The sequence below is a fragment of the Panthera uncia genome, chromosome E1, assembly GCF_023721935.1.
Source record: "Panthera uncia isolate 11264 chromosome E1, Puncia_PCG_1.0, whole genome shotgun sequence".
Taxonomy (NCBI): Eukaryota; Metazoa; Chordata; class Mammalia; order Carnivora; family Felidae; genus Panthera; species Panthera uncia.
The window spans coordinates 43,570,137-43,596,114 of record NC_064814.1 but is presented as its reverse complement, the minus strand read 5'-3'; the positions used below and the strand labels follow the sequence as shown (position 1 = coordinate 43,596,114).

Genomic DNA, 25,978 nt, shown 5'->3' with positions numbered 1-25,978 from the left:
GGGTTGAGGCATGGTGATCAGACTGAACCGTCACTACAAGTCCTTGCCTCAACTACAGTCAGCAGTGCTTGACAAGTAGGCAAAACTGAACACTTATTCAGATTCGACTTGTCAAATAAAGGCAAGCCAACCTTTGCACCAGATGTAAGAAATGCTGCCTGGAGAACGGTGGAGAGCCTCGATCAAAACCAGAGGCACCACTCGCCAACGGAAGGCTGCCGGAGAGGCGCAAAGCCCCGAGAACCCTCACAACCTGACTCCACTGCCCCAGTGGGTGGTCACAGGGCTTCTGGCACTCCCAGGTCCTTCTCAGGTCTCAGCAATTTCTGAAGTTTAGTGTTGTCTGTAGACATTTTGAAAATGTCATTCCAAAAAAAACTTAAAAAAAAAAAAAAAAGCCTAACCATTCTCGGTCACTAATGGACAAATTTGAGCATACGCTTTAAAAGCTCAATTGCTCGGGCACCTGGGTGGCTCAGTCAGTTGAGTGTCCAACTTCGGCTTAGGTCATGATCTAGGGTTTGTGGTTTCAAGCCTCGCGTCCGACTCTGTGCTGACAGCTCAGAGCCTGGAGCCTGCTTCTGATTCTGGGTCTCCCTCTCTCTCTGTCCCTCCCCTGCTCATGCTCTGTCTCTCTCCAAAAATAAATAAACATTAAAAATTTTAAAAAAGAAAAAAAAGCTCAATTGCTTTAGATTTAGTATGCTTCAGCAGGAGGAAGCAAGTGACAGTGCCCCCCTCCCCTTTCTTTTCAAACTATTTATAGCCCCTTTAATACTAATGCCATTTATTTTTTTCCATCAATGGGCTTCATTTTCCTCTCAGAGAGGATAAGAGAGGATAAATTTGAAGTGATTGAGGGGACAAATTCAAACCATCTCCCTAGAGAGCTGACAAATACAAATTCATAATCCCACAAAATGAAGATCAATGTTATGCTATGAACTCCCGCCATCTACCTAGTTCAGGGTCTTGGGGAGCACAGCTATTTTTGTTCTAACGCCTGAATTAGACGATAGCCTAATTTTGAGGATGAAAAGCAAAGAACAGTTCCTCCTTGGAAGGCAACATGCTTTACTGATTTAGTTAATAAATCTATACGATGTCTCCATGAAAAGAGAGAAGGCAAGTATGATTAGCCCCCCATTATCTGAGGAAAATGGAGACATGGAAAATTTAAGAAACATGGCCCTGGACAGATACCAAGGACAGGAAGAAATTCTTTGTTTTCTGGGCCTGGCACTTTGTACCAAAATGAGGATAAGGAAGAGAAGAGAAAGTGTCTAATAGCGTGCCACGTGGCTATGAACCCATCCTGTTCAACCTTTTCGTCTACAACGTGAGCCAAGACATAGAATTTGTCTGGCAAATGTGCTAATGATAAAAAGGGGAAGTCATCAAGATTCCAAAAGGTCTCAACTGGCTGGGGTAATCAAGCAAAACTAGCAAGATGAAATGGGGGGGACAACATAAAGTTCAGCACTTGATTTCAAAAGAATTTCTTAAACAAACAGAGGAAAGTTGAAAAGTAGTTCATATGAAAAAAGCCCTGGGGCAGATGTTGCGAACTGTTGGCACAGATGTGTTTTGTTTGGCCTTTGCAGTATTTGTGAAAAACACTAAGCCAACACTGAAAAATGTGGAGAGTCGCACAAAAATCCGGATTTCCGGCTTCTCTTGAAAACCTGATAGGTCTGGCATCTCCAGGTGTGCATTCAGACATGACAACAATTGGTTAGAACGGAGATGTGGCTGTCCCCTTTAGATAGGGCATTTACTTGCCCGGTGGATACACATGGACGCACAGTGGCCTGCTGAAGCCATTTAGGTTACTTTTCTAGCTCTGTGAGCATCTGTCTGAAACTCCTGACCTGGGGATTTCAGACAACCACCAACTCCGTAGAAGCCAACAACATGACATGGCCCAAAATTTCACCCCAAAATCCAAGGTAATGAATGAATGGGAGAACAGGGTCTAAACCAGTGGTCCTTAACTTTTGAAGAGTCACAGACTCCTTAAGAGAATTTTGAAAAATCAATGAATCTGTTCTTCAGAAGTAAGTCTATCCATACAAAAATGAATAGTTAATTTCAGGAAGTTGACAGTCCCTGAGCCCCCAGTTCCCCTGTTAACAACCCCAGTTTAGAACAAGGAGGTAAACTGTCCCACTGTGTGCCCACACAGTATGTGTCCTCTTGGCCAGGAACCATGTTTTAAGAATGATGCTGACAGGGGTGCCTGGGTGGCTCAGTTGGTTAAGCGTCTGACTTCAGCTCAGGTCGTGATCTCACAGCTTGTGAGTTCGAGTCTCATGTGGGGCTCCATGCTGACAGGATTCATTCTCCCTCATTCCCCCCCCCCCCCCAAAAAAAAAAAAAAAAAAAAAATGATGCTGACAAACTGTAAGGTAACCAGGATGATAAAGGATCAGATCGTAAAAGGATCAGATCGTAAAGCTGAAGAAACTAAGAATGGTTAGCCTAGAAAAAGGAACAGTAAGAAAGGAACATAATATCCATTTAAAATTTCAGAAACTATAATAAGGAAAAGGGATTACACACCGGTCCAGCTGGCAGAACTCAGCAATGAGAAGTTACAATGAGGTCTATTTTACTATTTCAGTTCAGTCTAAGAAGGAAAGAAATTTCTTACAATTAAAGCTGTTGGATACTGGAAAAGACCGAACCTCTCCTGTGGAACAACAAAGGAGCGAGTTGTCCATCATCGTGAGTGTCCAAGCAGAGGCAGAAGGACACTGAAATGTCAGAGACGCCATAGAAAGGATTCCTGAACTGGGAGGAAGGTTGTACTGCAGATACTTGAAGCTTCTTAAAAACCGAATGTTGGTGAGCTGAGCTGGAGATGGCAATAACAATTTCTTCCCCTCCCGAACCTTAGTCTTGCTCTGATGCAACAGTAACACTGTAGCCAAGCTCCACTCAAGAAGACAGAAGCCCAGTGGCTAACCCTCCCGGTGCTTCTCAGTGAACTTACTGGGAACTGGTCAAAGTTTGGCCACTCTCGAAATGTCACATGCCAGCTTTCTCTTTTTCTAACCCACTCCTCTATTCACCTCTTTCCCCCCCTCAGCCAAGCTGTCTGTTTTAATTCTTGGGAAGCTGCGTAACGCTCGTAGCATATCAGATCCTGTATTAGTGGAATTGACTCATCTTATCCACAAAGTTTGAAACATGTGGGCATTTAATTAAAGCTTTGGCCTGATGATTTCAGCAGAAGAAAATGGGGAGAATTCTGTGCTGTATTAACTCTGTATGAGCATCACAGTCTGGTTAGAAGAGGTCACAGACTAAACCAGTTCGTCTGCCACGTAGGAGGTGGTCAACGATCCAAAGTTCTCCAAAATGTGTAGCAGAATGCTAACCGGGCAGCTGGTTCCGAATTCTCAAAAAACTACAGGAAGTGCCTTCCTGTGTCTTCAATTTCTAAATCACTGCCTCCCCAAAAATAATTTTATAGTTAGAAACACTGCTTTTCAAAAATGTTTGCTAAAAACAAATCTTTCAAGACACCACGAATGGGAAATAAACATTCCCTCTCATTTACAGATTAAAAAGCACCCTGGTTCTGGTTGGACACAATCAAGGTGAAAGTTATAAAATGAAAATTTCCTTCTGCCCGTAATATTGCTCTCCTCCCAAGTGTTCCTCAGAAGCTTAGGAAACAAGTTCTGAAAGCAAACTTTTACTCTGTTCCAGGGAAGAGGGGAATCTTGGGCCTCTCGACCTATAAAACTCAGTATTTTGGAACATCCATAATTCTCCCAAGTCTGTGCCAGGCAAATGGAGTCTCTCTTCAGCAAACCACCAGCCAGCCAGGGCTGGATAGCAAGGCTTTACCCATAGGGGCTGACAAGAATGGGACTCAAAAGCTCCCTGGAAAAAAAAAGTCTCTATTCGAGCTTGCATTACAAACTGTTGGAAAAGATAGATGGAGGGGATGACAGGAAAAGCAATTATTTCTTCTGGGCTTCCTCTCTGTCTGGATTCTAAGGAGACGAACACAAAATTCCACCACAGATTGAAATGCTATCTAAACATTCTTGAAAATGTGGTCTTGCTCTCTGAAACCGGACCTGGCCCTGCTGCATCAACCTGTCACCTATGAACACGTGAAGGTGGCGAAGGCCGACATTCCCGTGGGCGGTCTAATTTGGGGCCCGACCTGTCACTACTGCTAGTTTGTGACCGCAGGTCAGATCATAAATAACTAACTGCAAGATACACCTCTACATGGCATGACCCAACAAAAAGTCTCGATGCGTCCTTCACGTTAGGTTCACGTTCTTGGAATTTTAAACACCTGACGCTCTCGTTAAGTATTTCAGTGAGCCGTTCGAAGTGCAGGTTGAAATCACACTAGAAAGGTGTGTCATTATTTCAAAGAGTAGTCATTCGAGACTGGGCACACACAAATCAAGCTGTAAACAACTTTATAGGGACACACGCTGATCAAAATGTTTCATGGTAAAGGGCTTTTGTTTATTTACAATAAATAAATAGTCTCACATAGACCAAATGTTCAATACTGTTGAATAAAATGTTACTGCACGTGAACTATGTGTTGAGAGAAATACAAGGATGGGGAGGATTTAGTTCTTGCCTCAAGGAGCTTATAAACTAGTCGAGGGGGCAAGATTTGTTCGCTAGTAAGTCAAAGGAGAGTACACGCACAGGCCTGGGAGTCTGTGGGCAGAAAGGATATACGTGTAGCTAAGGGGTATTGAGATGAATCTGCTCATGAGAAGTGTGGACCAGATGAGTTCCAAGTCCCTTCTAGGTCTAAAATTCTAATTCCTGTATATCCAGATGAGCTAAACAGAAAATTTCATGGAGGAAGCAGTGTTTGAGCTGGGTCTTAGGTAGATTTTGAAATGAAGTTACTGGAAGAAAAAGAGGAGAGGGAGCATTTCAGACAAAACAAAGTAAAACGCACGGGTTCAGAAAGCACGGTGCCTGCGGAGCACTAAGCCTTCTAAGGATCTCGGCAGGACACAAAACTGGAAAGGCAGATTGAGGCCTTGAATGCCAAATAGAGGAACTTGGATTCAATCTGGTAGACAGAGGCCACTGAGGTTTCTGAAGAGATAGATGACAAGGCCAGACATATAGAAGGAAAGATAAGGGGCAGAAAGAGGCTGGAGTATTCGCAGGCTACACTGTTACTCTCTATTACCTCTAAGGGCCCCATGTACACAGGCCTCACCTGCCAAAGAAGCCATGCTTCATAGGAGAAACCTAAACAGACAAAAACAAAGCAATAAGGGCTAAGAACGATGCAGGGACTAGGAAATCAGATCAGTCTTAGGAAACAGGTCTATATACAAATACTGCTGCTGATGACAACAAGGAAGGAAGGAGATACTTACAAATGGGCCAACGGAAGATGGTTACTAGGAAGCAAAGTTAGTCATAAAACGTAGGGGAAATCGAGACATGGATAAAACTAAAAACGTAAAAGAGACACATAATACCTATAAGCTACTAGCAGAGGAAGCAGGAATAAGAGAGAGCAGGACATTTATACGTAGGATGACACCTCCCATCCGCCCAAAATTCGGGTAGCATAATGTATATTTTAAGAAAATAGCTGCACTAAAAAATGTCAAAGAGGACAAATAACAGAACTGAAACTATCACAGAGGCACACACTGACCTAAGGAGTTAGTATTGAAAAGGGAACAGCAGGGGCGCCTGGGTGGCTCAGTCGGTTAAGCGTCCGACTTTGGCTCAGGTCACGATCTCGCAGTCCGTGAGTTCGAGCCCTGCATCGGGCTCTGGGCTGACAGCTCAGAGCCTGGAGCCTGCTTCGGATTCTGTGTCTCCCTCTCTCTCTGGCCCTCCCCTGCTCACACTCTGTCTCACTCTCTCTCTTAAAAATAAATAAACATTAAAAAAAATTAAAAAAAAAAGAAAAAAAGAAAAAAAAGAAAAGGGAACAGCAGAAACTGCACATAAGACCAGAAAAGGCATGCTCAGCATCTCTGTTATGACAGCAATTTCTGAAATAAGATGCCTAAACAGAAGAGAATCCAAATGAAAAGGAAAATGGTTAATAGCTAACAGCTGGCCCCTCAGTCGTGGAAGCTTGCCTCCTCCCCACACACCCCTTTCCCCCTTCATTCCCTTCCAACAGCCCTCCTTAGCTAGATCCAAAAAGAACTATACAACTATGACATGAATCCATGTCTGACACTGTGGAGAGAGACCAGGAGACTTCAGTTTTCTCACTTAAGCCTACATGGCACTGGCCCGGGTGAGCTGTGCTCCCATATGCTCCTGGTTCAAGGGACGCGGACTGAGAGCTCACTGCTGGTTTAGGCAGCCCACCTCTGACAGTAGTGACACAAGTCATGCACACTTCCTGCCGCATGGGGGACAGATCAGAAAGAAAGTGCTCTCCACAAGCATTCTGGTCACTTGGTCACTGGGTGGTGAAGAAATCACGAGGATATGATTAATATGGGGGAATAAGTTACTTACTTGCCTGCCATCCTGCCCCACGTTCGTCTGACCTCTTACAACAGTTCGAATATTGTCATCCAGTCTCCTAGTGAAAAAGTTCAGGGATACAAATCATTAAAACAATCTCTACTCTAGGGTGACCAAAAGAAAAACAGCTGGTAACTTATCCATCAACTCCCACAGGGGGCACCTCCTTATCCAGAGAACCACACAAATTTGAATGATGGAAGACTGAGGCCTCGGACCCCCAGCTAAGGCAGCAATGGCAGTGTAAGAAGCTGAGCCCAGCATAGGCTGATGAGTAGTCTCTGCCTTTTAAGAAGCCTATTCTTGCTTATTATTCAGAGCTGTCCGAAAGCACCAACATAACAGTATTTTCCAATGGAGAAAACCAGGAATGGCGATGTTGCCGAAACTCTATGGGAACAGGTCAGAGAATTCAAACTGCCCCCCACAGAATCCCCAGGCACATCCTTAGAAACCTTAAAGGGCTAAGGAGCCGGGGTGCTATATGGGATCGGTGCTTCATCCTCTGGGCCCTGACTGCGATCTGTGTAGGAGGTGGATCTGTGGACTCCAGTTCCAACACGGGCCATTTGGTGGCACCTCAACCAGAGACATTCATACCCGTTTAATTCCACTTTCAGTTCAGAGAATGTTTCAAAGGTATGTTGTTGTGCAGTGATTTCTGGACCATTTTTCCTGTGCAAATCCTGGCCAACTCAGTAGTCTCTGCTAGAACTGTTAGAGCCCAAGCCCACTAAAGCCGAAGCAAGAGGCGTCTTTGCACGTCCTAAGGCACCCGACTGAACAACACACTCATGGCAAAGGTCTTCACTGAAAGGCCCGAAGGTCGTAAGGGAAAAAGGAAATCATCTCCTGGATTCAAAGTGAGGCTTCTCATCATCAAAAGTCAAACAAAACGGGGCGCCTGGGTGGCTCAGTCGGTTAAGCATCTGACTTCAACTCAGGTCATGATCTCACGGTCCGTGAGTTCGAGCCCCAGCTCGGAGCCTGGAGCCTGTTTCGGATTCTGTGTCTCCCTCTCTCTCTGGCCCTCCCCCGTTCATGCTCTGTCTCTCTCTGTCTCAAAAATAAATAAACGTTTAAAAAAAAAAGTCAAACAAATGCAAAAAACGATATTTGAAGTACTGACATCAACCACGTGTCATGTGCCATGTGTCACAGCTGGAAATCCAGACATGGATAAACCAGAACCAGGCTACTGGACAGGAAGGACTCCTGACGTCTAACTCTGGCAAGCACATCCCAGATTAATCCCAATATTTAACCTTCGGTCACCACAAACGCCAATGAGCACATCTGACCATATTGATAGCTGGTATATGGCCCAAGGATTCATATATAAACCCATCCTCACATCTAAGACTTGGAGGTACAAAAAAAGGTCAATCTGCTAAGGAAATAAAACCAATAAAAATAGAGAAAAAATGCTTTTACCCCCTTTTGTAACCAACCATTTTGAATAGCCTGTTAAAGCTTCCTTCCCTTTTTAGAAATAATTTGAAGACTGACCAAAAAAATCCGATTCTTTGCCACAAGGTTCATATGGAAATCCAGTTAAGGAATTATTTTTTTTTTAAAGTTGTCATAAACAGCAAACTTGAGATTTCAGGGTTCTAACAGATAAGTGTGATCTAGGATATGATTAAAATCAACAGCATACTTTTCATCAACTATTAATAATCATATGGTGTCACTTACCTTATTTTCAGTCTAATTTTGTTCACGACTTCATCAATGTTTGCCAGAGACTACAAAAAGAAGGAAAAGTGCCAGCTATTACTTCACTTTCTAGAATTTCTCCTTTACAGGGAAATAATGAGCTATCGAGGCTATTTATGACAGCTCAAAAAAATTAATCATAGTGTGATACAATTTTAACTTTAAAAAAAAAAAAAGAGTGGGTGGTTCACTGGGATGGAGCATCCAACTCTTGATTTCGGCTCAGGTCATGATCTTGCCATTTGTGGGATCGAGTCTCGTGTCCCCTGCTTGTGATTCTCTCTCTCCCTCTCTCTCTGCCTCTCCCCCACTTGCACTCTCTCGCAAAATAAATAAATAAAGTTAAAAAAAAAAAAAGTATAGCAGTTGTTGGCAACTACTACAAATTCCAGCCTGGTATCTATTTTTAGTAAATAAAGTTTTATTGGAACACAGTCATGCCCATTCATTTACATATTATCCACAGCTGCTTCTGAGCCACAAACGCAGAGGTGAATAGTTGCAACAGAGACAGAATGGTCCACAATGCCTAAAATATTTCCTATCCAGCCTTTTACAGAACGTTTGCTGACCCCTGGCATATAGGATTGTGACAAGTTCATATAACAAAATACACCAACTAAAATGAAAGATTACAACCCACAACAAGAGGAATAAATCTTACTAACATAATGTTGCACCAAAAAAGCCAGACACAAGGACGTATGTCGTATGACTCCTTTTATATAGTCCAAAAATGAGTGAGGCTATTCTTTCATGTCAGGAGCCAGGATGGTGGCTATCTTTGGAGAAGGTAGTTACTGTGAGAAGGCAAGAGGGGTCCATCTAAAGACGCTGCACGAATGTCTTATTCTCTAAATGGCGGTTACCTGGCTGTATTCATTTTGTGAAAATTCATCAAATTGTACACTTAAGACTTGAGTACTCCTCTACATCATGTTATACGCTGATAAATAAATCTATTTTTTCGAAGTTTGTAGATCCATTAGAAAAAAACATCTGGAAGGAAAAACACTGGTAGCTTTGGAATCTATACTAGTAGCTGTAATCTATGAAATCAGTAGCAGTAATTTCAATCTGAGAAGGGATTCTAATTTTTTCTTCTTTTTACCTGTAAGTATTTTCTAACTGCTCTATATTGGCTACCCGTTGCTATTGTAATTATAATACAGTTATTTTGAGTTTTAGGACAATGACACACAAGTGGACTATTTCCAACCTTAGCCAGCAGAAAATGCAAGGAAATGGTGCCCCCTAGTGGAATAGAGATTGCACAATTTTATAACACCATTTTAACTCAAGTTTTCAAAAAACAACTTTTTAAGTCCTCTTCCTTTCCCCTCAACAGCTATTTTACCTCAGAAGGAAGCAAGGGTGATGCAGGAATTGTGCTTATTAATTATTACCAGCAGCCTCTGGTGGCAGGAGAAGGCCAGGAGCCTGCCAAGAGCAGGCCTGGTAAAAGAACCAGCTCACAAGTGAGATGTCAGACCAGGCCATTTACATCTTTGTTTACTGTTCTGACAAAGCCACTGGTTACTGAGAATTTTCAGAAATCCAGACTAAGGTGAAAATGAATGTCAGAAAACAGAAGTTATTTTAGTAACTATTTTAATTGAGGAAGCTGTCAAGTTACCCCAAAACCGGACTGGGTATAAACCACCAGTGTAATCACAGAAGCTGAGTTTGTTGGAGGACCTACACTGGGCACAGTGCTGCCACTACGAACATGCTCTGTGTATAGAGGGCAATCTGTTTAGCCTGAGTGTATACTTCTTCATGTGTAAACTGGGCATAACCTCTTCCTTAAAAAAAAAAAAAAAAAAAATTGGGGGGGGGGCGGGGAGTATTGTAAAAAAACTATTTAAAAAATGTTAACATCTAGGGTGCCTGGGTGGCTCAGTCGGTTGAGCATCTGACTTCAGCTCAGGTCATGATCTCACAGCTTGTGGGTTCGAGCCCTGTGTTGGGCTCTGTGCTGACAGCTCAGAGCCTGGGGCGTGCTTTGGATTCTGTGTGTCTCTCTCTCTTCTCCTCCTCTGCTCATACTCTGTCTCTCTCTCTATCAAAAATAAGTAATACAACATTTTAAAAAATTTAATTAAAAAAAAAGTTAACATCTGAAGAACCTGGGTGAAAGGTAGCCATAAATTCATTGTACCAATGGATAACTATACCAAATTTTAAAAATTATAGTTTATTTGAAATTGGTAAAACAAAAAAACAAAAAAGAAATTGGTAAAACATGTACGTAACCAAAAAGCCAAACAGTACAAGAGGATAAATTAGTGAAAAGCTAGGCTTCTTCTCTCCCTGCCCTGCCCGTCCGCCCCAGTTCTCCTCCTGAGAGGCAATGGCTCCAAGCTGGCTTCTTCTGTACTGTCCTAGAAACAGTCTATGTATTTAAATTTAAAGCATGTCCATAACTTACATCCCTTTCTTTATACAATGCACATTGTCCCGCATCGTACTTTTTTCACTTAACAATATGACTTGGAGGTTATTCCACAACAGTAAATATTGATTTGGGGTGCTACATACACTAACCAATGCTTAAATTTAACTCCTTAAACATGAAGGTCTTGCTTAAGCCATCACAATTTTTCTAGGAAGAGTAATTCAAAATATTTATGCCTTCGGATGTTCAACTGCATTTAAAAGAGCAATAACACGGGAATGGCCTAAATGGCCACAGTAGAAAAGTTAAAATAAATCAAGCCAAATTGATGCGGTGGACTTTTACACTACTGGAGATGCTGGGCAGGAAGGCTCCAAAACAACAAAGATTGTTTACGATAACATGCTAGTAAGAGGAAAACACTAAAATGCAACTATTAAAAGACCGGAAAGAAATGTTCTAAAATTATCATGCTTGAAAAGATGCTCAACATCACTCATCATCAGGGAAAAAAAATCAAAACCACACTGAGATACCACCTCACACCGGTCAGAGCGGCTAGAATTAACAACTCAGAAAACTACAGATGCTGGCGAAAATGTGGAGAAACGGGAACCCTCTTACACTGCTGGTGGGAATGCAAACTGGTGCAGCCGCTCTGGAAAACAGTATGGAGGTTCCTCAAAAAATTAAAAATAGAACTACCCTACGACGCAGCAACAGCACTACTAGGAATTTATCCAAGGGATACAAGAGTGCTGATTCATAGGGGCACATGTATCCCAATGTTTATAGCAGCACTTTCAACAACAGCCAAATTATGGAAAGAGCCTAAATGTCCATCAACTGATGAATGGATAAAGATGTGGTTTATATATACAATGGAATAATACTTGGCAATGAGAAAGAATGAAATCTGGCCATCTGCAGCAACGTGGATGGAACTGGAGGGTACTATGCTCAGTGAAAAGACAGATATCATGTTTTCACTCGTATCTTGAGAAACTTAACAGAAGTCCATGGGGGAGGGGATTGTTACAGAGAGGGAGGGAGGCAAACCACAAGAGACTCTTAAAAACAGAGAACAAACTGAGGGTTGATGGGGGTAGTGAGGGGAAGAAGGGAAAATGGGTGATGGGCACTGAGAAGGGCACTTGTTGGGATGAGCACTGGGTGTTGTATGTAAGCAATGAACCACGGCAATCTACCCCAAGAACCAAGAGCACACTTTACACACTGTGTTACCCAATTTGACAATAAGTTACATTGAAAAAAAATTTTTAATGTTTAAAAATATAAAATGATGTTTGACCACATGCTACCTAGACCGATTGGTGACCACGTTCCCTTCATCTTCCAGATTTTCTGCTGGTTTCCCAGCAGGGAAAGGGTGCTAACGTTTAATGTGGATTCATTACACAACACTCTTCTAGATGTTCTACAGAAATGATTTCCCTTAATCTTCTCAACCACACTAGGCATGCTATTTTCTATTCAGTGGGGGTGGGGGGGGGGGGGGGGGGGGGGGGGTGCGGGAGATTAGGCTCTGAAAGGATGGATGTTTTGTCCAAGGCTGTGTATATAACATTCAGCACGGCTGGACTTGGTTGGGGTCAATCTTGACTCTTGGGTTTCTGCTCTTTCTTACTCTACCATGCTTTTTTTTTTTTCTTTTTTTAATGTTTATTTATTTTTGAGAAAGTGAGAGAATGAGAGAGAGACAGAGAGAGAGAGAGAGAGAGAGAGAGGAAGAGAGACAACCCTAGGCAAACACTGCCCTATCAGCGCAGAGCCTGATGCAGGGCTCGAACCCACAAACCATGAGATCATGACCTGAGCCGAAATCAAGAGTCGGCCACTTAACCAGTTGAGACACCCAGGCACCCCTAACCATGCTACCTCTAAAGTTAGATCCTCAACCTAACTTTTAGGCATCCCACATATCCAAGGGATGTGGCACACTCCTTGCTAGGTTAGTAATCCTCACGGGGTGGAGGGACTCCCCTGGTGTTGGGGAAATGCCCCAAAGGAATCCAGATTGGTGACCCTGGGTGGAGGTGATACATCTGCTCTTTGAGAATCACCCATCTAGTTTAGTTATAAGGTGGTTGTACAGTTTTATGACTTAAAAATGTTTTAATGATGGAAAAGTATTTCCTGATTCTAATAGCAATTCTTGCTAATTACAGAAAATACAGAACTTCCCACTGCACCTCCATCAGAAAATAATCACCATTAGCGTTTTGGTATATTTTTCTACTGTTCTTTCTAAGCAAATCCGTGGCTTAAGAAAATTAAACTGGCATGAGAAACAATTTGGCATCTTACTGTTTTCACTAAACAACACAGATCCAGAGCATTGGGGGGGGGGGGGTCATTCAAAATTCTTTAGAAAAAAATCTTTAGAAACAGCTCCACGTGACTCTTCTGTCAAAGTTATTAATTGTATCAGTTTTATATTTATTTTTATAGATTTTACCTAGATTCCCCTAATCAAACCTTTAATGAAAACATGGCAAATGATTATCTTCAGTTTTCTACTAGGAGACTACAAAAGTTTTCCAGATCTTTGTTACCAAACCTGGCTACTCTTCAGAACTACCCCTAAGAGCCCTATAAATACAGCAAGCTGAGCTCCTGCCACATGGACCTAGTGAGTTAGAACTACCTGGGGATGTCCTGCCTCCAGGCACATATCTCCAGGCAACCACTGACACGCAAGCCGCTCCTACTCAACAGACACCGCATACACATCCTCCTCCTTAGAGTGACCCTAAACTCATTCTTGATACACTGACATCTACTTCAAATTTTTTAAAGTTTTTTTTTTCATGTTTATTTGAGAGAGAGAGAGAGAGAGAGAGAGAGAGAGAGAGAGACAGAGCACGAATGGAGGAGGGACAGAGAGAGAGGGAGACACAGAATTCAAAGCAGGCTCCAGGCTCCAAGAGGTCAGCACAGAGCCTGACATGGGGCTTGAACTCACCAACCGTGAGATCAGGACCTGAGCTGAAAATGGACGCTTAACTGACTGAGCCACCCAGGCGCCCCTAAATATTCTAAACTCGACTCAGAAGTATTTGCTGCAGGTCCATGAGGTGTAGAGATGGGTTTTGCCCAAGATTTAGCAACAGGCGAAAGACATTATGATTCATGCCACTATTTTCTATTACGTTGTCATTACAGACCATGGGAATCTGGGCTGGAAAATGAACTGCTAAGTGTAAATCTGGGGTCGGGGAAATAAAAGCAACCTTGTGTCATAAATTTTCTTACATTGCTAAGAAACTTCACTACACGTTATCGTGTACATGGAGGTACGATTAGACAAGACGTATAACTACATCTGTGGAATGACAAATGTCTACTTGCTACCTTCAGTAGTTTAAAATCAAATACATACAAAAACATATCAGGAAGAAGTGAGAACCTGGTGGTTTCCTATGTAATTTCCAAATCTAACAGTTATTTTTCCTTGATGAGTCAGCATTCTTGATACAGTGGGGCAAATGGTATTTTCACAGCTAAAACTGCTGTCTTTATACAAGTTGTTCCCAAATTTCTACCTCCAGCTAATTCCTAGAATTCCTCTTTCACACTAAACAATGAGCTCTAAAGGCTATCTGTGAAATCTCAAAAAAGACAATCACACAGAATCACACCATTTTCTCCAACTTTATTTTAAAAAATGAATATGTCCATTAGAAATTTTTTTTAATGTTTATTTATTTTTAGAGAGACAGAAGGCAAGTGGGGGAGGAGAGAGAGACAGAATCTGAAGCAGGCTCCAGGCTCCCAGGTGTCAGCACAGAGCCCGACACAGGACTCGAACTCACGGACCATGAGATCATGATCTGAGCCGAAGTCAGATACTTAACTGACTGAGCCACCCAGGCGCCCCAAATATGTTCATTAGAAAAAGCTTAGAAGGGGGAGTCTGGATGGCTCAGTCGGCTGAGCACCCGACTCTTGATTTCAGATCAGGTCATGATCCCAGGGTCACAGGATTGAGCACCCCATTGGACTCTGCACGGAGTGTGGAGCCTGGTTAAGATTCTCTCTCCCTCTCTCTCTCCCTTCCTCCCTCTCTCTCTCCCCCCTCCCTCTCTCCCTCTGCCCCCTCCCCCACTCGTGCCCATGTTCTGTCTCTCAAAAAATAAAAATTAAAAAAAATTTTTTAATTAAAAAAATAAAAGAAAAAGTTTGGAAGGATATATGCCAAAAATATTAACAATTATGAGAATTATGAGCTCCAGACTCAAATATCCAAATCCACACTTCCACCGGAATGGCCCCCCAATGTTCAAAACTTAGCTTGCCCTTACACCCCACTCCTACTCTATTTACCACTAAAGCCTGCTCTTCCTCCTTATCCCCAAATTAGCTTAAAGGTATCTGGTGTTGACCCACTCCTTCTGCCAGGCTAGAGAGCAAAGTTCAAAATCCTTCATTTGGGTGCGCCCGGGTGGCTCAGTCGGTTAAGCGTCCAAATTTGGCTCAGGTCATGGTCTCGTGGTTCATGGATTCAAGCCCCATGTTGGGCTCTGGGCTGACAGCCTGTCTCAGGCTCCTGCTCCTGCTGTCTCTCCCTTTCAGAAATAAATAAAACATGAAAAAAAATTTTTTTTAATTAAAAAAAAAAAAATCCTTCATTTGGCGTATAACGTGCAGCTGAAATGCCATTTCTTCAGGGAAGTCTTTTTGGGTCCCTGAGACTAAGTAAGGCGGCGTGTGCTCTGCTCCCACAGTACTTGGTGCGCTTCCTTCATGGCAAGGCTGAGCACTCTTTCTCCCTCTGTGCCTCCTTATTCTCATAACACCACTATTAAACGTTTAGAACGGTGTCTGTGTGTTCAATAAACGTTAACTATTATCACAGTTGTAGCAGAACTTAGGGGTCTTTAGAGAGCAAGCAGCAAATCATAATTATACAAACAGGTTACTGTAGAGCCATAATAATTCGCTTATAATCTGTTAATGGTGTATTTATTACCTGTGAAGGTAGACCAGAAGCTCTGGGTTGGTAAGGACCCCATCTGTCTTGTTCACCCGCTAGGCCCAGATTTCTTAGAAAACTGGGCAGAGGAAGTGTGTTTTGGTGGGTAAAGGAAGGAATTTTAGATTCCACATCCTTTCAACCAGTCTGTGACTTTGGACTCCTAGATGGCTCTGTGGACTTGCTCTCTGAATCCCAGTCTTCACTCGGGCTCTTATCGTCCCCTGTAGGTGATCTGCCAACTGGTCTTCCTGCCTCCAGTTCTGCCTCCCCTGGCTCACCCTCTGCTCTGCTGCCAGATGGAATATTTTAAATGTGAATCTGATCCAGTCATTACCCTGTCAAGAGTCCTTTTTTTTTTTTTTTTTTTTTTGAGAAAGAGAAAGGAATGTGCAGGGGAGGGGCAGAGAGAGAGACAGAAAGAGAGAGAGAGAGAGAGAGAGAGAGAGAGAGAGAGAGAATGAGAATCCCAAGCAGGCTCCACATTGTCAGCACAGAGCCCGACACGGGGCTCAATCTCACAAACCATGAGACCATGACCTGAGCTGAAATCAAGAGTCGATGCTTAAATGACTGAGCCCCCCAGGCCATCTAAAGTCCGTAAGTGAACAGCCACTGCCTAGAGTCACTGTCTCCAGCGCAGGGCGTGGACATCCCAAAGGGGTTTGCAATAATGCCCATTAGAGTGTGAAAAGAAAACATTAAAATCTCTATTTTGGGGGGGGCTGGATATAGTATATTTATTGACAGTACATGACAAAAACCTCTGTTTTTATTATTTATGTAACAAACACTACTAAAACCTAATTTATTTAAGACTGCTACTAGAGTATGTACCTAATATTTTGAGGGTGTGTACATACCTAAAACTGGGCCCTGTGACAATGAGCTGTGTGGAAAATATTTCACTGAGAGGCATGGGGAGCCTGCAAGCCTAGAGAACACGGTCCCTTCAGGACCCTTGCTCTGCCAACCCTGTCAGCCTTATCTCCCAGGAGGCTCTGTTCCCTGTGCACACTCTGTGTTTCTCATCTCTGAGCCTTTGTCCCGTGCTTAGAATGAACTTCTCTCCCTGTCATCCTAGACTTGCCCATCACTTGACTCTGCCTAGGGTAGTGTTCCGCCAGACGGCCACAGGCCTGGCTCCTTCATAGGTATCAAGTCTTAGTTTAAAGGGAAGTACCTCACACAGACCTTCCCCGGCCACTTATCTAAAGGAGCCCCCCACCCCCGCTGCACCTGCTGTTTACCATACTATCCACGACACTTGATAATTTCTTGTATATTTATTTGATGGTTTGTTTATTGTCTTCTTCCTCACGCTAGACTCCACAAGACTAGGAACTTGCCTGCCACACCATTTCCCTCCAGTTTCTAAACAGTGCCTGGCATTTAGTAGACATTTCATAAATGTGTGTGACTAAATGAAGGAATGACTCCTTTAAGATTTGGCAGAAGGCCTGCCTCCTCTCTGAGGTTTTGATTTTCTTAGGAAGAACGTTCCTTTGTTCCTCACTAAACCATTCAATACCTCCCCCACAGCATTCATCAGTGTCTCTCCCCCAGCCCCCCGCCCTTGATCATGTACACTTCAAGGGCACGGACTGGGTGTTATTCTTCTTTGTGCCCCCAGCGCCTAGCTTGGTGACCGGTACCTGTCAGGTGCCCACGGAATGTTTGCTGAATTCATAAATGAATTACCAAAAAGAACTCTAGCTGACTTTCTCCCGACTCTGATGCTTCTAATTCTCTACTTCTCACCTAAACACCCAAAAAACAACTGTGTAAGAAAAACCCATCTGTATAGGCAAGCCACCCAACACAACAAAATAAAAAACAAAGTCTGAAAATTCGCATCTCAAAATAGGAGTGAGAGTAGCTTTATGACCCCAGGGTTATCCTCCCCACCTCACTCCCACTCTTCCCAATTAGTTTTAAAAATCCTTTCTACCTCCCAATTTACCACAGAAAATGTAGGGGACTCTTACAGACTAAAGATAGCATTTCTTTCTTCTTCTTCTTCTTCTTCTTCTTCTTTTTGTTTTTAAGTAGGCTTCATGCCCAGCACAGAGCCCAATACAGGGCTTGAACTCATGACCCTGAGATCAAGACCTGAGTTGAGATCAAGAGTCAGACACTTAAGTGACTGAACCACCCAGGCGCCCCATTACAATTTCTAGTAATATGCTCACAATATGAAGAATTCCACTCTCACACAACAGTATGTGGTATAAGCTAACCCCCCACCAAACCCCCATCGGTTACAATGATTTGAATTTAACTCTCATTTGTTTATCAAGTCTCCTTAGATCATGTAGTATAACACAGCAATCACAACACTTGGGATGAGCCAGAGGCCACTGAAATGAAGGAAACCCTATACTCACTTGCTCTGTTGGGAACAGGGTATTGATATACTCCACGGCATTGAAATCTGCTCGATCTAGAGGATCCTGGCTTGGAAACACCTGTATAAAGACAGGGGATTAAAAAATAACTGTCATCTTTCTGTCTTGTTTAATGTATTCTTTCTTTCCTTCCTACTGGATGGTAAATTCTTTGAAAGCAAGAAACATATCTTTTTTCATTTTAAAGGCTTAACACCCAACGACTGCTTGGGAAAATACCTGTTAAAGTAAATCTTTGATTTTCACTAACATCTGTAATTTTAACATCTTGGTGCAACTAACAGAATGTGCAACAGTGGCAAGTTCCACAGATATCAACAAAATTCCACAGACAAGGGAAAATAAATGGGCTTTGTACACTATCAGATTAAACCAGCTGATGACATGACTGTATTAAGGAAGGCTTGGTAAAAGACTTATGCATATGTCTGTGATGGCTTAGTACTGGAATTCACTTTGCACTGAAGCAATTTTTATGCTTCAGACAGTGTCAGGAAATGGAGCTTGCATTCAGGAACTGTCCATCTCTTTAGCAGAAGAAAGAACACTGCCTCTGAAAAATAACTCCCTTCAAAAGCTACAACTTGAATAACATGTAACAAGGTAGATTATGAAAGCAGTGGAGTGATGCCCTGGGTACTGGATTTCACCAGCTCAAGACAGTCATTCTGGGAAGCCAATTCTTTTCTGATGTCTGCTCATTAGATAAACCTATGCTAGAACTCAGTCTTCTTAAGAAACAGCAAAAATACACTCTTCTAAAATCCTTGCCAAACCGTAACTGACTGCGTTGTTTGTTTCTTCTATTAGGGCCCATTAGGTCCAAAGAGAAAATGAAATGTACGTCTTTTTCTGTCAGGTGGAGGCTGGTGGGGAGCTGTGGCCTGAACAACAAAACCTTTGCCCAGTGGTCTGGCATCCTTAGGATGTGCCAAGTGTCCTTTGTATGGGGTAATCCAACCACTGGTAGAAAAACACACATCCAAAAATCTATAAATGGGACAATACAAATAAGTTAGTACAGTGGCAGACCTATAATCAGTATTAATGCTCAAAAAAATATTAACTATTAGCAATGGTAGTAGTAATGGTTTATTTCAAAAAACTTCCCAGTGGTCATTAAATATGGCACAACCCTCCTTTTCTTAAATCTCATCCCCTACACCAATTCCTTTAACAGAGATCCTCTCCCTTTATCAGAAGCAAAATCCTGCACAGAAGTCTAAGTCACAATTTCCAATACAATTACTCTTAAAAACCCAGTAAACTTGAAAGGAGAATTTAGTCAACCAAAGAGTTCCGGAAGGGAAGGAAGGCCTCCTGGGAATATTCTTCAACCTAATCCAAATTAATCAACAGCAGAAATTCTCAACCATTTAAGTACGGTAAAGGGTCCTTTTTCAACTTTGTCCCCTCTGCTCTGTGACCCGCTGCAGGTGTTAAAGTTGTTCCCCTTCTCAATTCCTAGTCCCTCACAAGAGGCTAGACGGAGAAGCGGGAGCAGCGGCACACCAGCCTGGTAAATAATCCCCCACATCTGACGCTGGTATCCACGAACTCCCTTCTTCCAGGTTCATGCTTTCAGGAGGCGCGGTTCCTTTGCCCAAACTCACCAGGACGCCTCATCCTCTAAAGACAATCAAGGCCTAGAAAGGGTCCTCTCCCTCCCCTGGATTCAGCAACCCCTTCCCATCACCACCTCCCCCCAAACCTGTCCTTTCCCTTCGGCGCCTAGCTCCCACCTCTCCGTCCAAAGACTGCTTCCTCCCCGTCCCACTTCGGGTCCCACCCCCAGACTTCCCCACCCTCCGCTCTCCTGCCCGGTCAGGGCACGGAACGCTCACCTGCTCGATGGCGAGCTGCACATCAGGCGTGAGCTGCAGCACGGCTTCCAGCTCCTCCACGAACTCCAGTTCCTCTTCCTCCATCATCCCTCCGCCCAGCTCCCTCCCGACGCTCACCTGAACCCCGAGTAGCACCTCCGGCCGCCCCCCGCCCCCGCGCTCCAGAACCACAGCCCTCTCTTTGCAGCGCTCAGGCAAACCTCCTTTCCTTCAGCCTGCCGGGCACTTCCGGAAAGCAGGGCACTTCCGGGATCCGGGGCACTCTGGGATAGTGGAGGACTGACCTCTGCGACCGCGGAGGAGGCATTCCTGCCACGTCCCCGGAGTCTCCCCGGGCAGTCCAGTGGTCCCGCAAACCCTGCCTGTCCTCAGCTCTCCTTAAGATGGTGTGGGGGCACGCTTCACCTCGCCGAGGGCGCCCCCCCCGACGGAGGCCCCGGTGTTGGGGAGGTCCTGGCCGCCTCCCCACCCCCGGCAGGACCCCCCAGTGAGGGTGAGCCCCGACAGCGTCGCGACCGACCGACAGCAACCCTCGCAGGCCGCGAAGCCGGCGATCCTACCGCTCCCAGGGCCCCCTTGGTCAGTGGCAGTAGGTGTCCCCCTGCCACCGGGGGAGAAATGACCCCAGCTGGTAAGTGGCGATGTTGCCAAGGACAATTTGTCGGAGGGACAGCGTCCACTTGACAGAGTTAAGTTCCCCGTGTGCCAAGCCTCTAGGCAGAGTTTTCTGGGGGTGTCTGCAGCCTCTCCCTAGTGGAGGAAGGGGGAAGAGCCAAATTAGCGCTCCGCCGCTGGGGAAATGTTTACTTTCCGAGGCTCCGAATATCTGGAGTCTAAGTCCCATTCCACGACTGATAAGCTGTGGGTTCTTGGGCAAATTACTGCATCTGCCCCTTCCCCTGCAAGGATGTGGTGAGCGTTAAATATAAAAAGCGCTATGCAAATTTAAGCTAGTAATACAGGTAATATTAGGGTGTCTAGTCCTCATGCACCACGATGGGAAGAGAGGCCAGATCTTCCTGTGGAACTGCTTTTCCTCCAGACGCTTAAAACAATGAGACAATTGTAGCCAACCAGAGGAGTTGTTTTACCAGTTAAACATTGTGCATTTACAAAATGGAAGAGTCCTTGGGCCCGCTGAACTTTTTTTTTTTTTTAATTTTATCAAAATTGTAGTAAACGTGAAAGCAATTTCTAACAATAAGAGAAGGTTTAAAAATATAAATCGGCTATACGATAGGATAGTACTGACTCATAAAACTATGGTTTTGAAAGTTACTTAATGTCATGGAAAAACGTGCTTAATATGTTTCAGGAAGTAAAACGTACATTTGAGAGAGCAAAAATGTACGGTATAGCCCCCATGTATGTGTATTTTGCACATATAAAAATGACATCAAAGAAATATTACTGTTCTGCAGGTGATGGAAAGTACACTCTATATTTTTCCAGAATGTCTACCAATAGCCTGTAGTAGTTTTATAATACTTTTTTTGAAAGGAAAAATTTGATCCACCTGATTGGAATTTTTTGCCATCTTTCGTGTTAAGGCATAATTTACATCCAGTAGAATTCACCTTTCAGTTTATAACGCCATGAGTTTTGTTAAAGGCGTATAGTCATGTAACTACCATCCCAATCAAGACCTAAGACAGTTCTATTATTTCTCCAAATTCCCTCATGCTCCACCCCATTGCCTGGCAACCACTGACCTGATCTCGGTCCCTACGGTGTGGCTTTTTCAGAATGTCATATAAATGTAATCATACCACATGTCACCTTCGGAGTCTGGCTTCTTTCACCCAGCGTGAAGCTGTTGCATTTCATCCATGCTGTTGCATGTATCGGTAGTTCATTTCTCCTTGCTGAGTGCTCTTCTGCTGTGCGGCTATACCACAATTTGTTTTTCCATTCTTTGGTCGAAGGACATTTGAGTTGTTTCCAGTTGTTGGCAATGATGAATAAAGCTGCTGTGAACAGTCATGTGCAGGTTTTGTGTGAACAAAAGTTTTCATTTTACTGGGGTAAATGCTTAGAAGTGAGATTGCCGGGTTGTATGGAAAGTCTGTGTTAAGCTTTGTAAGAAACTGGTAAACCGTGTTTCCAACATAGCTGTATAATTTTTGCATTCCTACCAGTGATATACAAGAGTTCTGGTTGCTCATAGAGCTTTTTAATCATGATAAGAGCTAACATTTCCTAGCCCTTACCATATGCCAGGCACCATGCTAGGCATGCATTATCTCTTTTAACCCACATGGCATTCTGAGGTTGGAAGTTAGTATCATTGCCCCATTTAGCAGATGAGAAAATGGAGACGTAGTTAAAATCAATAACTTGTGGGGCACCTAGGTGGCTCAGTCACTTAAGCATCCCACTTCAGCTCAGGTCATGATCTCACAGTCCTTGAGTTCAAGCCCCGCATTGGGCTCTGTGCTAACAGCTCAGAGCCTGGAGCCTGCTTCGAATTCTCTGTCTCCCTCTGTCTCTCTCTGCCCTCTCCCGCTCAGGCTCTGTCTTTCTCTCTGTCTCTCAAAAATAAATAAGCATTAAAAAAAATTAAATAACTTGTCCAAGATCCCATAGCTAACTCTTCCAAACATTCACTCACTCATTCAATAAACTCAATATATGTATTGAATGAATGAATGCATGTTCCTGCTGTTCTTGCTGGTGATAGGCACTAGGCTAGGTGCTGGGAATTTAGCAGTCAACAAAATAGATCAAGTGCCTGCCTCCACAGAGCTATTTCCATGTCTGAAAAGAGTATTCATACAAATAAACATAATGAAAGACAAAGCATACGTTGAAAGACTATTTTGAAAGAGTATTCTGATTGGATTTGGGGGTCAGGAAAGGCATCTCTGAGGAAATGAATTTTAAGCTGAAGCAAAGGGTGGGTGGTGAGAGGAATCGCAGGTGACAGATGAAAGGAATGGTGTGTGCAGAAGCCTTGAGGATGGAAGAAATTGGCCCGGGGGATGGGACTTTGAAAGCCAAGGGGAGAATGGTAAAGAAGAGGCTAGAGAAATAGGTGGTACCAGATGATGGAGGCTCCTGAAGGTCACGTTAAGGAATGAGAAGCCTTGGAAGGATTGTGAGCAGAGAAATGACATGACCAAGTTTAGCATGCCTGTTATCAGCCCTAGTCCCCTCATTTTCGTTTCCTCTGCTTCTGAGAAGTGGGCATAATTGTGGCAGGTCATGAAACAAGGATGACGGTTTCCAGTCCAAATTCATGGTATCCAGTTTCCACTGCTTGTCCTTTATGCATTGTCAACTCAATTGCATTCCCCCTGCTTCCCTACTCTGAAGCTCCCAACTCAATTATTTCCCTTCTCCCTCTTTGCAGATAAGATACTAGTAATGAATATAAGCTTGGGTTTAAGAAAGCTGTCCAGTACAAAAAGTGGAGGAAGACAAAAGAGCAGAGATACAGGTGGACCCTACATTTAAAAAAAGGGCGTTAAGTAATGACAGGCTAGACTTATTTATGATAAGCGAAAGAGGGAAATGGAAGGAGGCAGTCTGGAGAGACAGATTATATGGTTTTAAGATAAAATATGGATATTTACATATATGAGAAATTTGGATATGAAAATAAGGAGGATGTGATATTCTCACAATTTTTTTCCTGTGATGCAGTGGGATGGGGTATAGCTGATGACAGAGTATTACAGAAAACATTTTCTCACTTGAAATTTCACCTGATGCATAAATTCAGTCTCTAATACTTAAAACCTACTCACATACCTTGGAAGCCCTACCCTGTAATAGGCAGTGGAAAAGGCAGGGGGGGGGGGGGTTGGTAAAGGAGGAGCACAGTAGGCCACAGGGGATTTATGGGGTGCATCTCTCAGGACAGCATCAAAATAAAGTGAGAAAATCCAGTAACCCCCAAATGAATTTTCATAATGTTTCTCACTAGGATGGAAGTATTAAGTAGTTTTAAAATAGCCTTTGTTAATGACATCCAGTGAGGTCTTTCAAATTCATGTGCCTGTCAGTTTTGCGTTTCTTTCTACCTCTGTTAAAGGGAATCTCCAAAACCCTGGTATATTTACGACTGGTTTGATTGTTTTTGAAGTAGCTGTACTACATTAAGTAGACATCGTGCAGAGTATGTTATTTTATAAGATCAAGACAGTATCTTTCTTCCAATTAAGCTTCCCCTTCATAATGACCCTCCCCTAAACAACTGAGCTTTTTGTGAGATTTCTTGTAAAAAAAAAAAATTGCAAGATGTCTGAATACCTGATCCTTAGCCACTAAAGGCCAGTAGCATAGCCCCATTCCAACACTGTATTAACCAAAAATATTCCCTACAAATTTCTAAAATGCCTCCTAGGACTCTCAAACACAATTATCCTATTATTACCATGATCCTATTATCACTATGGGTGGCAAAGTTCCCACGCCAACTTGTAATTGGAGGAATATAATTTGATTTCTACAAGAAAGCTTGTTTAAAAAATGTTTGCTTGGCACTCCTTTATGGGCTGTTTTTAGTACGTGGCTTTTCATGATGATACTGTCTTTTGCTGTCCTTCATTCCTCAATTTTTTGAATATCCTGAACCACCAGCATTTGGTTTTGATCGGCAGTCAGATGTTCTGCTCGTCCCCATAGCCTGGACACCCAGTTTTGTTTTGATTGGCACGCTCGTTCTCTGTGCATGCCCGTTCTTGCTAAACAGATCCTAATTGCCAGCTAGCTTCAGCAGCTCCCCTGTTCCCACGATCATAGCTCAGGCATTCAGTCATGCACACATGCTGGCTCCCAGATGCCTTTAGAACTTCCTCAGCGGCTACATAAGATTCGCATTCAGTAATTCCTTCACCTACTTGACAAGGTGATAACTATATAGGCCAAAATGACAGACCTTTTGTGTACGTCTTACACTTTACAACAAAAACAAAAACATTTGGTTTTATACAATTAACATTAACTAACCAGTACAATCATTATAATGTAGCTGCCATTAATTTATTGTATCTAACATCCTTAAGTGTCTTACAGTGCCATTGCCACTTCCAGCCCTGTTTTCTTGTTTCTTTGTCTCTACTCCTTCTGTTGTATTTCCTGAGCTGGATCTTCAACCACTTCTCTTCTCCTGGTCTACACCAGTAGTTCTTAATCTTTTTGAGTCTGAGTCCCTTGGAGGACACGAAGAACACTATATAGATCCTTTCCCCCAGAAAAATACACATTTGCACCTTTTGCATGCAGTTTGAAGGGAAAGGGGGATTCCACTGAATATATCTTAAACTTTTTTTAACCTCTTTTTTTAAGCCCCTGCCTCCTTCTGCTAAACATAAAAATTTTGTGAACAGCCTTCCCACACATAATATTCTTCAATTTCACAATCACTGATTCACAGGTGATATCCCTTCTCCACCAGCCAAGAATTATTTTTAAAATATAGATTTTCATTTTAAATCTATACTTTAGATCTACATCAGAAAACCAGTGAAAAGTTTTATTTCCTAAATATAATATTTTTCAAAGTTCTGATGGCTTCCTCTACCTCAGTCCCCCATTGAGAGTCACTGCTATGAGAGACCGTTCCCACAGCCATCATTAGTCTCTAAATCTTTTTTTTAAATGTTTTTATTTATTTTTGAGAGAGAGAGAGACAGAGAGAGAGCATGAATGGGGATGGGCAGAGAGAGAGGGAGACAGTGTGAATTATAAGAATATTTTTCAGACTTTTCTTCTAGTATATCTATAGTGTTGCTTTCCATGTTTAATCTTTTGTATATCTGGAATTTATGTTGGTGTTTGGTGTGTGGCATTGTATTCATTTTCTAAGACTGCCGTAACAAATTACCAAAGGCTGAGTGCATTATGACAACAGAAATTAATTTTCTCACAGTTCTGGAGGGCGGAAGTCTGAAATCAAGGTGTTGGTAGGGTTGATTACTTGTTGGGGGCTCTGAGGGAGAAGCTAACCCAAGCCCCTCCCCTTGCTTCAGGTAGCTGCCCACAGTCCTTGGCTTGTAGACCCATCGTTCCAAACTCTCACTCTATCTTCACATCACCTTCCTTTCTGTGTCCTTTTCTGTCTCTTATAAGGATACTCTCATTGGATTTAGGGCCTACC

General features: G+C 43.1%; 1 protein-coding gene across 1 annotated transcript in view; it reads right to left on the bottom strand.

Annotated features, from left to right (window-relative positions):
- VPS53 (VPS53 subunit of GARP complex) overlaps positions 1-20,229 on the bottom strand; it is a 136,060-nt gene extending 115,831 nt beyond the window's left edge. The window contains exons 1-4 of the mRNA XM_049636716.1: positions 19,876-20,229; positions 18,011-18,091; positions 8,209-8,258; positions 6,502-6,568 (exon numbers count right to left, since the gene is read on the bottom strand). Of these exons, the coding sequence (XP_049492673.1) occupies positions 6,502-6,568; positions 8,209-8,258; positions 18,011-18,091; positions 19,876-19,962 (285 nt within the window). The 5' untranslated portion in view covers positions 19,963-20,229. The remainder of the gene's footprint in view (positions 1-6,501; positions 6,569-8,208; positions 8,259-18,010; positions 18,092-19,875) is intronic.
- Between the last annotated feature and the right edge of the window lie 5,749 nt (positions 20,230-25,978).